Source organism: Otolemur garnettii, unplaced genomic scaffold, assembly GCF_000181295.1.
Source record: "Otolemur garnettii isolate 467f Iridium unplaced genomic scaffold, OtoGar3 scaffold00024, whole genome shotgun sequence".
In the NCBI taxonomy this organism is placed as follows: domain Eukaryota; kingdom Metazoa; phylum Chordata; class Mammalia; order Primates; family Galagidae; genus Otolemur; species Otolemur garnettii.
In genome coordinates this window covers 21,485,065-21,498,653 of record NW_003852419.1, presented here as the reverse complement: position 1 = coordinate 21,498,653, position 13,589 = coordinate 21,485,065, and the positions used below count along the sequence as shown (strand labels likewise).

Sequence of the window (13,589 nt, the reverse complement as noted above, 5' to 3'; positions counted from 1 at the left end):
CTAAGACTTTCAAGCATCTTTTATGGGGAAAGTACTCATGAAAGTCATAATGCATCCATGGCTATGCCATATCTCCAAAGGTACATGGGCTTTTATAGCTTTTGTCTATTTTCCCAATTTTCTAATTTCTCATATTTATTTTTCTACCAGGCTCCTTAATTACCTTGAAAGTCTCTATAATTACTATTGTTTTTTGAGATAGACTTTTGTTCTCTTGCCCAGGCTGGAGTGAAATGGCCTCACCACAGGCTCATTACAACCTCAAACTCCAGCTCAAGGGATCTGCCTGCCTTAGCCTCCCAAGTAGCTAGGACTATAGGTGTATTTATCACACCTGGCTAATTTTTCTATTTCTTGTAGATAGGGTCTTGTTTTTGCTCAGGCTAGTCTTGTATTTCCAGCCTCCTGGAAGTGATCCTCCTGCCTTGGCCTCCCAGAGTGCTAGGATTAAACCATGCCTGACCTTTATAATTGTTTTTATTTTTCTAAGCAAGTTAGATTTCTGGGAAAGCAAAAATGTTTAATTCATCAATGGGGGCAAGGCATAACATATGAATTCACAACTGCTACTCATTCTCAGTTCTGCCACATCGTTGTATCTCAGGGTAGAGGAATACAGTCCTGGGGTACATAAATAGCCATTTTATTTTATCCATTTGTGCAAACAAGCCATATTATCTAATGCAGAGATTCCCAACTGGAATCTCTTAGTCACAAATAGGTTACAAGTCTTCCAAAAATCTTGAAAGCTCTATGTGACAGATACTGTTCCCTCTTGTGATGGTTAATTTTATGGGTCAACTTGATAGGGCCATGGGGTACCCACATTCAGTCAAACATTATTCTGTTTGTGGAGTGTTTCTGGATGAGATTAACATTTGAATTGGTAGACTGACTAAAGCGCCTCTCTAATACAAGTGGGCCTTATCCAATCAACTAAAGACTTAAATAGAAGAGGTTAAGAGGGAAACTGCCTGACTTGACTTTGAGTTGGGACATTAGTTTCTTCCTGCTTTTGGACTTCAACTGAAAAACAGTTCTGCCTGGGTCTCAAGGCTGCTAGCTTTCAGACTGGAACTTACACCGTAGGCCCTCCTGGTTCTCAAGCCTTTGGACTTACACTGGAACTATGCCATCAGCTGCCTTAGGTTTCCAGCTTGTTGACTGTACATTTTGGTACTTTTCAGCCTCTAATAAATTTGTTTTTCTTTCTCCACATACACAGCCCATTGGTTTTGTTTCTCTGAAGAACCCTAACTAACATACCTCTATTTTATAACTGATTACATTGGGGTATAAAAAGATTAAGTGTAATGTAAGTCTTGTTCACCTTTCTAGTAACTAACACCTAGGATTCTAGACTCCAGTAGTTATACCAAATACGTATCCCCTTTAAAGTACAGCAGATCCTTGTAAAAACATTGTTTTGTTGTAATGTTGATGGAAGGAAAAACAGTCCCTGGCAAGGGTCACTGTGTGGAGATGGCATATTCTCCCCATGTCTGGATAGGTTTTCTTTAGGTAACTTCAGTTTCCTCCCACATCCTAAAGATGTACACATTAGGTTAACTGGTGTGTCTAAGTTGTCCCTGCGTGTGTGAGTGTGTCCTCCTATGAGATAGCATCTTATCTAGGGCTGGTTCTGCATTGCACCCTGAGCTGCTGGGATAGGAGCTGGCCACTTGTAATCTTGAACTGGATTAAGTGGTTTGCAGAAGGGATGAATGAATACAAATTATTATAAAATAAAACTTTGTAAAGTCTATGATAATCAGACAATGCATGAAACAAACGATGTGTTAGGGAAGCACACAGTGAGCCTGCCAGAGTTGTGATTGTTTTTGAACTGCGTAGAGGTATAGGAAGTGCTTCTTACACTTTTTACTTTGCAAACATTACTCCTTCATCTAACTCACTACCACAACTGCTGTCATTCACTGAACACCAAAAATTGTGTAATTATTTTATTTTTATTTATCTTTCTTAAATGTATGTACGGCTTACATTTATTTCAATGCTTAATATTATAAGTGTTTTGTGTGTTTTTAAAAAAAAATTATTTTCAAGCCTCTATTTTCCTCCTTGTGTCTTTATTTAGAAGTTTGGTGATAATTTCTGTGACAGAAATATGTTGTCATATTTAACTCTTATTTATATAAATTAGCCTATGGTAAAATTAGTTTTGTTTTGTTGTTTTGCTTAAAGTTGTAGTTTCCAAGATCCTGTCCAGGACCATCAAGTGAGGACTTCCTGTTACTTGTATTTAAGGTAACCCTTAAAATTCCTTTAATGTATTTCCAGTTAGCATTCCTTTCTTGCTTACAGACAGAAGTTGATTAATATCAATGGTTTTAATATGGATAGCATTAGATTTTGCACGTAAGTGGAAGTTCAAAAGAAACATAAAATCCACTGAGTAATTTAATCTTCCACTTAAGATGATATCTTATACCTCACCATCATTAAATATTAAGTAGGATATCAAGTACAAACTACAATTGTATACTTAATCTCTAATTTCAAGCTATATAAAAAGAACAATCAGTTGCTATATTCACTATGCTCTACAAAGATGATTATCTGTCCCTTTTGCAGTTTCTGGATGAATTTAATAAACTACTTCTTTTTTTTTTTTTTTTTGAGACAGAGTCTTACTTTGTCATCCTCAGTAGAGTGCTGTAGTGTCACAGCTCACAGCAACCTCAAACTCTTGGGCTTAAGCAATTCTCTTGCCTCAGCCTCCCAAGTAGCTGGGACTAAAGGCTCCCGCCACAACACCTGGCTATTTTTAAAGAAGGGGTCTTGCTCTTGCTCAGGCTGGTCTTGAACTTGACAGCTCAGGCAATCCACCCAACTGGCCTCCCAGAGTGCTAGGATTATAGGTGTGAGCCACCACGCCTGTCCTAAATAAAGTATTTCTTTCTTTCTTTCTTTTTTTTTTTTTGAGACAAGAGCCTCAAGCTGTCCCCCTGGGTAGAGTGCTATGGCATAACTCATAGCAACCTCCAACTCCTGGCTCACGTGAGCCTCCTGCCTCAGCCTCCCAAGTAGCTAGGACTACAGGCGCCCACCACAACACCCGGCTACTTTTTGGTTGCAGCCATCATTGTTGTTTGGCAGGCTTGGGCTGGATTCAAATCTGCCACCTTAGGTGTATGTGGCTGGCACGTTAGCCACTTGAGCCACAGGCGCTGAGCCCTAAATAAAGTATTTCTATTTCAGAATTAAATGTCAGATTTTTTGAGAGAAAAATAGCAAGAAAAAAATTCTATCTAAATAGTTAAAGTAAGCAAAGATCTATAATACCAGAATCCTAAATCTTAATTCCCTTATTTTGTTGTTTACTTCTTTTTTTTTTCAGGTATAAGATCAAATGTTCACCCACAGAAGGAGAAATCTGCACAAATTGTGGACAGATGATTAAATAAATGAAGATGAAAAGACAGGACTGGTTATATTCACTTTGAGAATGTTGACTTTCTTCTTCTTTTCTTTTTTTTAAAGTTTTTTATTTATGTATATACATATATATATTTTTGCAGTTTTTGGCTGGGGCTGGGTTTGAACCCACCACCTCCGGCATATGGGGCTGGTGCCTTTACTCCTTTGAGCCACACACACTGCCCCTGAGAATGCTAACTTTCTGATGAAAACATTAGTAACTATCTCAACATAACACAAGTCAAAGGATTAGTGATTCTCATTTCCTTTTTGTGATACTCTCAATTTTCAAAGCTCTCAAAAGAAATCTTCAGTTAATATTTTCCCAGTAGTGTCATCAATTAGATGGCTAGTATGAAAAAAATACTTAGTTTCCTTTTCTATAGCCAATAAATATAAACAGATTTCTTACTAATTTCCTAAATTCTCAAATAACATGTAGAACAATATTTAAAATTTTATAAAAGCTCAGGGTTACAAGAGCTGGAGGTTGCTGTGAACTGTGATGCCACGGTACTCTACTGAGGCGACATAGTGAGACTCTTGTCTCAATAAAAAAAAAGGCTCAGGGTTAAACACAATGTTTATGACATTCATTATCTCTTTTACCATGTATCTAAGAAAAAAACATTCTAGCCTTTTCAATCAGTATTCCTTTCTGAAACATTAAAAGGTTAAGAAAATAGAGAATTACTAAAACAAATATACATAATTGTCTTTTGAAAAAAGGAATGGTTTGAGACACAGTTTCACTATGTTGCCCTTGGTAGAGTGACATGGCATGATAGCTCACAGCAACCTCAAACTCTTGGGCTTAAACAATTCTCTTGCCTCAGCCTCCCAAACAGCTGAGACTACAGGTGTCTGCAGCAACACCCTGCTAGTTTTTTTTCTAGTTGTTGTTTACAGGCCCAGGTTGGGTTCAAACCCTCCAGCCCCAGAGTATGTGGCCGGTGCCTTAACCAACTGAGCTATAGGTGCCAAAGCCTGTTTTAATTCTTATCCCAAAAAGCAAAGAACAGTTTTGACCTTTTCCCCATTTGTACAATGGAGGTACCATTCTCTCTGTAATTTATAAGAATGTAAACAAGACAACGAAACATACTAAACTCTAGGTTCTCAGAAAAAATTACTCACTGAAGGACAAAATCTATTTCTCAATAATGTTCATATGTAGCTTTTAAATCAAAGCTTAAGCCTGCTGAGGTTTGGGGGACCCGCAATTGAGAATTAATTTGACTAAGAATATTGTATAAGTTTGAAAAATTTCTTATAAGCTGACTTTTCCCTAAGTAACAAATTATGGCAATAAACCCAAGGAAAATACATTTATTAAAATTTTAAGATATTTATACACCAAATATAGTAATAAGTGGAAGAAGTCTGAAATGACAACTACTCATTTGTCTGACTTCACAAAACAAATTGTCCTGTGTGTTTATTCAATTGAATTAACTCAGTTCTGAATTCTAAGACTCACATAAGTCTGTCAGAGCACAATTTGGACAAAATCACTTGATGGCACTCTGTTAAGGATACTAGTTGCATCCAGGTAAGATTCAAAAGGAATAAATCAATTCAAGTTTTATCATTAAAAACTTAATGTTTGCTGTTATTAATATGTAAGGAATTTTGTGCTGTTCCAAACATTGCAGCAACTAGAAGAAACATTTTAAGAAAAGCATTAATAAATCTAATCCTTTCCAAAAGGGCTACATTAATGTACTATTCCACCTGCAAGCACAGGTCACAAGACTTTAGGAATAATGGGATTAAGAATGAAAGTCAATGTTCAATCTTTAGCCACTTCTGATAGAGTCATTTATTCAGCAGGCCTTACCCATTTCCCTACCTCAATTTTGTTCCCAAACTTCTCCCAACATCCACCTCCAAATTCTGCTCATTTTTACATAACCCATTCAGCAAAAATTACAGTTTGCCACCTGAGTCGAACAAATCTCAGAAGTCTTTTTTTTTTTTTTTTTTGAGACAGAGTCTCCAGCTGTTGCCCTTGGTAGAGTGCTGTGGCATCATAGCTCACAGCAACCTCAAACTCTTGGGCTTAAGCAATTTCTCTTGTCTCAGTCTCTCAAGTAACTGGGATTACAGGTGCCTGCCACAATGCCCAGCTATTTTGTTGTTGTTGCTGTTGTTGCAGTTGTCGTTGTTTGGCTGGCTTAGGCCGGGTTTGAACCTGCCAGCTTTGGTCTATGTGGCTGGCGCCATAACCACTGTGCTATGGGCGCCAAGCCAAGAAATCTTAATGCATACTGCCACATTTATAAAGTTTCAGTTTTAGTTTTACAAAACTAGAATCATAACTACAAAATTCTTATTTTTCAGCAGATTGATTTTTTCCATTCATTTTAAGATTTTTACTTCATCTTTACAAAAGTTCTTTGAAGTGGCTATTACTTTCTTTTTATATCCAAAATTATGTAACTTTTATAAGGCTGGGTCAAAACCATGTATTTTATTACCTCTTACATCCAGTTGTTAAATTATAAATAACCTCAACTACTATGATGTAAGAAATTCCTACCTGAGTGGTCATACTTAATAAAAATTCATTATCTTATGATGTTAAAAGTTCTATGGTTACAAATTAAAGACCATCCAGTACTGGTGTCACCCTATACTCTAGTGAGATAAAACTTAATAGAGAAAGGGACCATTAGGTTAAAACCAACAATCCTCATTTAGCATTATAATTAGTTCACTTCTTGTTTAAAATTGCAAGTTTCCGCTTCAATAATAAATCACTCAATAGAAATAACATACCATGTTATTAGCCAAACCATGTTAACTTAATTAGCAAATTAAACTACTCAGATACCCAAAGCTAACTGAAAAGTGATTAACTATGCACAGCAAATGAAAATAGCATAATTTCTCTAATATCTTAATGTATCAAAGCAATGATAGGTAATCATTTCAGTTAACAAAGACTGAAAATATTTTCAATTGAAAATGGTTTTTGTGGCTCAGCGCCTGTGGCTCAAGTGGCTAAGGCACTAGCCACATACACTTAAGGTGGCAGGTTCAAATCCAGTCCGGGCCCGCCCAACAACAATGATGGCTATAACCAAAAAATTGCCGGGCATTGTGGTGGGCGCCTGTGGTCCCAGATACTTGGGAGGCTGAGGCAGAAGACTCGCTTGAGCCCAAGAGTTGGAGGTTGCTGTGAGCTGTGATGCCAAAGCACTCTACCCAGGGGGACAGCTTGAGGCTCTTGTCTCAAAAAAAGAAAAGAAAAGAAAAGAAAGTGGTTCTCTTAGCAAAAGATAACTAGAGAAATGAAGTCTGTAGAGTCTGATTTTATTCATGGTATTTTTAATATAAGTCTGTGAACCAGGTGTTACATAAATCAATTATTAGTATAAAGCAGTGGGTTTCAGGGGATTGCCTTTTCCTACAGCCCTAGAGTTGAATAAAAGTGAAATCTAGCATAGTGTACAACTCTGGCCTGGGGAACAACCTGGCTATTAAGCCAGCTATACTGTAGAGGCTACTCTGGGTCAAAATAAATTTTAATGAATCTTCTCTGAAAGAATATGAATTATAAGAACTAAGGAGCAAAAATAGTTTGCCTGATACCCCTATTCCCTAAGAGAACTAAACATATGTGTAAATTTGCAAGAATTATAAGAAAATAAATACGAAGACAGCAGGCCTTTCTTGCCTTAGGTCTAAACCTTAATTAGACCTTTAGGTCTAAACCTAAAATCTCATACCTTCATTGCAGGTCTTTTAGTAGTTGTTAAATTATGAGGTCCAAATCTGCTTTTTTCCCTGTTCTTTTTCTATTTCTCCATTCAGTATAGCTTTCACCACAGGATGAGGTTTCAAATTCTGCTTATTCTCTTCAGCAATCAAAACTGTATTTCAATTTCCAAGATTTTTTTTTTTGGAGACAGAGTATTACTCTTTTGCCCTAGGTAGAGTGTCCTGGTGTTATCATTGCTCACAGCAACCTCGGTCTCTTGGGCTCAAGCGATCCTTTTCCTCAGCCTCCGAAGTAGCTGGAACTATAGGTGCCCACCACAACTGGCTAGTTTTTCTATTTTTAGCAGAGAGGGGGGCTCTTTTTTTGAGACAGAGTCTTACTTTGTGGCCCTCAGTAGAGTGCTGTGGAGTCATAGCTCACAACAACCTCAAATTCTTGGGCTCAAGAGATCCTCTTGCCTTTGCCTCCCTAGTAGCTGGGACTACAGGTGCCCACCACAATGCCCGGCTATTTTTAGAGACAGGGTCTCACTCTAGCTTAGGCTGGTCTCAAACTTCTGGGCTAAGGCAATCCACCTGACTCATCCTCACAGAGTGCTAGGATTATAGGCATGAGCTACCACACCCAGCCAATTTCTCAAGTCTTTGATGGACAAAATTAACAGATTTCCTCCCCTGCCTCCCTGGAGCTTAGAAATCTTCTAAATCTCAGCTTAACCTTCTTTTAAAATCACTGTAAAAGCTGAAGAATTTATTGGAATAGTTAATTAGCTAATAAATAATGTTTTACAAAAGTGCTACTTATAGTCACCAAACATCCAAGTTGATGAATTTCTATAAATATTAAATTCATTGAGATAAAGAAAATCTTCCTAAGCTTTAATAAACGACTACTTGTAGTTTCCCAAAGGGTTATGGAAAAATGTAACTAATCTATAAATCAGGGAAGATTTATTGTCATAATGAGATGAAAAGGTACCCAGGTGAAAAAATATTTTTTGAAAAGTGGAATCAGAAGCCTCCACAGCAATTAATATATAACACATAATAGAGAAAATTAGCAAATACCTGAATTGAAGTGGTAGATTCCTGTAAACGGCCACTAGCAACTGCTCCTTTGGAAGTTGCTAAAGGGACACTGTGTGTTTTGGAGGTTCCTGGAGTATCAGTATTTTCATCTGTCCTATGTGACTGCCAGGCTTCCTTTCGATGATAAGATTCAGTAGCCTGCTGGTCCCCAAAAGCAGCCCAAGGACAACTATCTTTTTGTTCATCTTCAAAAGCATGCCAATCTACAGCTTGGCTAGGACCAGCTGAACTGAAGTCTGCAAAATCATCTGAGTCTTGAAAAGCATTATTATCGTCCTGAATATTTGGCACAGAATCAAAATCTCCAAACTCACCTTCTTGCCCATTTTTCAGTTTTGAAACAGGGTCACCACCTATTCCACTAGACTTTCTTGCCAACTGACATCCCTCTGATAAACTATCAAAAGTCTGTTTTAGTTCTGACTCGGTAAATGTCACTTCCTCTTGGCAGGAAACAGCATTTGTATCCCCAAATTCTCCAAAGTCATTACCTGGACCTGGTTCACTAAAATGTGGAAAGTGCTCTGAGGACTCTTCAAAAGTGGCATCACTCACTGAATCTTGAGTACCAGCAACCAAAGGTGGAGTTGTGCCACTGGCTGTACCAAAGTCACCAAAATCATCCTCATTGGTATCACTGCAAGTTACAAAGTCATTACTACTGTCTCCATTTTTTACATGTACAGAATCATCCAAAACATTTTCTTCTGTGGGACCAATGTTTGAGCTTTGGAAATTAGTAAACTTTATACTTTCTTCTTTGGAAGAACCAACTTCATCATCAGCATCAGAAGTTTTAATAGAATCCATGCATAGGTCAGCACATTTAGAAGTAAATAAATCAAGTTTTTCTTCAGTTTTATATTGTTCTCTCTTAATGGCTTCTGAATTATCAGCTGAGTCTATCAAACTCCTGGCCTTTGACTGAACACTTGAATTTAAAAATTCATCCTGTTGCAGTGTTGAAAGGCCTTGTTTTTCAACAGTAAGACCTCTGTTAGTCATGATGCTGATTTCTGAAACACAAACTTGATCCTTTCCATCAGTGTCTCCTTTATTGTCAAAGCTTCTACCCAAAGACAATTCTTTTACAGAATTCAGTTCATTGACTCTGTTAATTTTATTATTTTCCTGAATGGTTAGTGCTTCTCTATCATTTAAAACTGCATGTCCCATCTCTTCTAGTTGTATCCTTTCCTTTTTGGAAAATGTGGCAAAATCTGCAAATTCCTCAGCGGGGCTAGGTACAGAGTCTAAATGATACTCAGTACGATGAGTGCTAAGAGGCTTCTGTCCCTTTGAATCAGCTACATTGTCCAGATCATCTGTTCCCTGAGGATTTACAGTTTCCAACACTGCAAACCCATTTGTTAGAATCTCCAGACAAGGAGGCTTTTCACCATTGCAGCTCTCTAACCGCTTGTTTTGATGAACAACATTCATATCAGTTCTAAAATCTCCTGGAGAGAAACTTTCAGGTGTTCCAATATTCTGTCTCTGCTCCACTACTTTATTTAAATTTCCTAGATTTTCCATGACATCAATGGAAGTATCTAAAGTTTTGGATGAAATTATTTCTTTGCTGGTGTTAGAAAGTAAAGCATCAGACTGCCCTTTCACAGGAGTAGAAAGTTCAGTAGTGATGTCCTTATCGTTACCATTTTTAATGGACTTAAAGCTTGTAAGGCTATCTACATTTTCTGAGAAATCATGAATTGGCATAAAATGGTTTGAAGGAACAAACTCTTCCTTGGGACGAGTATAATCTGGTGTATCAAAATCAACAAATCCTACACCAGAAGGGCTAACTTCTGAAAACCCACCGAATTCCCCAAATTCATCATCATCATCATCCTCTGCTCCATTGTCTAGTGGTGGTGGGGATGAAGAGTACATTCGAATGATGTCTGGCTCCATTGTTCAGCTGCTTCCAAATCATTAATTTACACCTGTAAAAAAAGGACAGATTATTTTTTTTGAAAGGGAAAGATCATACAGAACAAGATCTTTCAGAATTCTCTCAAAGCTACTTTAAAACAATGAAAATTTACACTACTGTTTCATATCCTTTAAACTATTTTTCTTTTAAGTGACATTACTTTACGAAGCCTTAATATAATGGAAAAAATTCTCTTTTCTAGTATATGGTACCAAGGCTACTGGTAGAATATTCATGAATTTGGAGATTCTAAAAATTTAATATGTACTTACAAAAGTACACCTATAACTTCTCTCTAGGGCACTTGCTTGTTCTGTTAAATTCTCTTTCACATTCATTGAGGACTCAGTGCTTGTATTATGGATTTATATGAGTTTTTTTTATTAGTAAAAGACAAGAAAATTTTATTTCTAATAATTGCTAAAAATATTTTCTTCACTTTACTTTCAAATGCTTATTTCTGACCCAGGTTAATTTTTTTTTATGTATTAAATCATAACTGTGCACATTAACGCAATCACGGGATACAGTGTGGTGTTTTCATATACAACTAGAAATACTCTCATCAAACTGGTTAACGTAGCCTTCATGTCATTTTCTTAGTTATTAAGACATTCATACTCTGCTTTTAAAGAGATTCACTTGTACCTTTTGATCCAGGTTAATTTTTAATAACATTTAACTTTGAAATTGTTTAAGACTCAAAAGAAGTTGCAAAAAATAGAAGAGATCTCGTCTACTCCACTCAGCTTCCTCCACTGGCAATATAGTAAAGAACTATAGTTTATAATCAAAGTAGGAAACTAACATCAGTACAATATTATTAAGTCAGGTACAGACCTTGTTTGGATTTCATTAGTGGTGTGTGTGTAGCTTTATAAAACTTTACCACGTGTATTGATTAATCATCATTACAATTTAGATAACAACTGCTCTGTCAATACAAAGAACTGCTGTGTTCTTGTGTTATGCCTTAATGTGTAACCCTTCCCTAAATCCTAAATAGAAGCTGCCTGGGTTATTCTATTCCTCTGTGCTAAAGTCAAAAGTGCCACAAGTTAGATTTAACATTTAAAACAAAGGGACTAGCAACTAAAGTCCTAGAATAAAACCAGACTATAAATAATGAAATAGATACTTCTACAACTCACAGTTGCCAAGTTAAGATACATGGGGAAAGCATTTACTATAAAATCCAAACAGTTTTGCAAGCTAAAAAAGTCACTTTCTTCCAATTCTCAGAATAAAATTTCTTAAGATCTTCCAGTTTTAGTTAAGGGTACCTTAGAAACCACATAATTTAATTTAGAGATGAGGAAAATGAAGCCTGCTGGTGAGTAACTTTCTCAGAGTTTATTCATGTAGCAGATTAGTGAAGAATAGCTTCAAAATTTTGAAAAGGATCTTTGAGGTCAATGACGAGTCAGTCACTGACAGTTACCTGAAGGAAATGAGCAAGTCACAAAAAAAGGGAAAAATTCACTATAAAATATCTATTTTAAATTATCTTCCTTATCGGGTGGCACCTGTGGCTCCTGGGTAGGGCACTGGCCTCATACACTGAGGCTGGCAGGTTAAAACCTGGCCTGGGCCAAACTGCCACAAAAAAGATAGCCAGGCATTGTGCCTGTATTCCCAGCTACTCTGGAGGCTAAGACAAGAGAAGTGTCTAAGGCCAGGAGTTGGAGGTTGCTGTGAGCTATGTGATGTCACGGCACTCTGTCAAGGGCGATAAAGTAAGACTGTCTCTACAAAAAAAAAAAAAAAAAATTTCTTCCTTATGAAATCAGAACCATAAAGAAGGAAATAATTGCTTTAGTTCTAAGATACTATTCTGCTGCTGATTTAAAAAGGAAAAAAACAGTAAAAGAAACAAATAAATCCCATTTTCTTCCCATCTAATAATGTCCTAATGATGGCTTCTAATGCTTAGTGTACAAGGTAATTTGACCTCTAACAGTTTCCCTTTAACTATGAAGTTCCTATCACATAAAAACACTAGGCCAGGCGTGGTGGTTCACACCTATAATCCTAGCACTTTGGAAAGCTGAGGTGAGTGGATCCCTTGAGCTCAGGAGTTCAAGACGCCATCTCTACTTAAAAAACAGAAAAACTAGCTGGGCACTGTGGCAGGCACCTGTAGTTTCACCTACTTGGGAGGCTGAGGCAAGAGGATCTCTTGAGCTGATGAACTTAAGGTTGCTGTGTTGCTGTGAGCTATGCCACAGCCCTACCCAGGGTAACAGAGTATAAGATTCTCTTGCTTAAAAAAAATATTTTTTTAAAATAAATAAAAACACTTTGCAATTGTTAATCAGACTGTGGAGAAAGGAACTCTTGCTCCCACACACTGCTTGTGGGAATATAAATTGTTATAAGCCTTCCAGAAGGTAATCTGGCCATACTCTGCAAACTCCTTTAAAAACAAACCTAAAGTAAAATGCTCCAAATATAATAAGCAAATTATATTACACCCTTATAACAGCATACTATGCAGCCATTATTCCATGATTCCTTTTTCTATAATTTAAAAGCATTCAAACGATGGGGACATGTCAAAAGGACACTAAAGCCAGCCTGAAAGGGCTACTAGTCAAATCAGGAACAATTTGAGCACCAAAATAAAGATAATAATGGATTATAATCCCCTGAATAAAACAATAAGCTGAGTCCTCACATACATAAATACATAAGTAAATAAAAATGAACAGCTAGATGAGGAATAGGATATTTGCATAGTTTCAAGGTACCTCCTCACAAGAAACTTAATTACAAAGGGAAAAAGTCTCACTTTATATCATGAAGCCTGACACCATCTTAATTAAGAGATCAATGGGAATATCATCAATAATGGGAACAATGAAATCATGCATGTGATAGACACAATGAGAATAGAAGATCGCCTCTCAAATATTCCTGTCAAAAATATATAACTTGAACTCATGAGGAATCTTCAGACAAAGTCAAACTGAGAGACAGTGTACAAAATAATTGGCTTGTAATCTTCAAAAAAATCAAGGTCATGAAACTAAAGACTGAAGAACTGTTTCAAATTGAAGAAGAATAAGGAGATGTGAAAGGTTAATGCAATCCTTGGTCTCTACTGGATGGACCTCCTTTCTATAAGGGTCATCTCTAGTGGATCCTCTTTCTATGACAGTCATTATTGGGATGACTGTGACACTTGAAAGGAGTACAAAGAATCAGTAGCAATTTATGTATTATGTTAACTTCTTGATTTTGATGGTAATATAGCTGTGTAAGAGAATGTCCCTGGTTAGTAGGAAACACACACTGAAATACTTGGTGATAGGGCATCAGGTTGGCAACATAGTCTCAAATTGTTTTAGAAAAAAGTTATTTTTATTGAACCTGCAACTTTTTTTTTTTTTTT

The 13,589-nt window shown here is 36.8% G+C and overlaps 1 protein-coding gene across 3 annotated transcripts in view; it reads right to left on the bottom strand.

Moving 5' to 3' along the window:
- Nucleotides 1-13,589, bottom strand: part of AFTPH (aftiphilin) — an 80,155-nt gene that overhangs the window by 41,624 nt on the left and 24,942 nt on the right. For all 3 annotated transcript variants that reach the window (XR_002772836.1, XM_003787961.3, XM_003787960.3), the window contains exon 2: nucleotides 8,236-10,205. Coding sequence is in view for 2 of the 3 variants with exons in the window: in XM_003787961.3 (XP_003788009.1) it covers nucleotides 8,236-10,173 (1,938 nt within the window). In the remaining variant the exon portion in view is untranslated. The remainder of the gene's footprint in view (nucleotides 1-8,235; nucleotides 10,206-13,589) is intronic.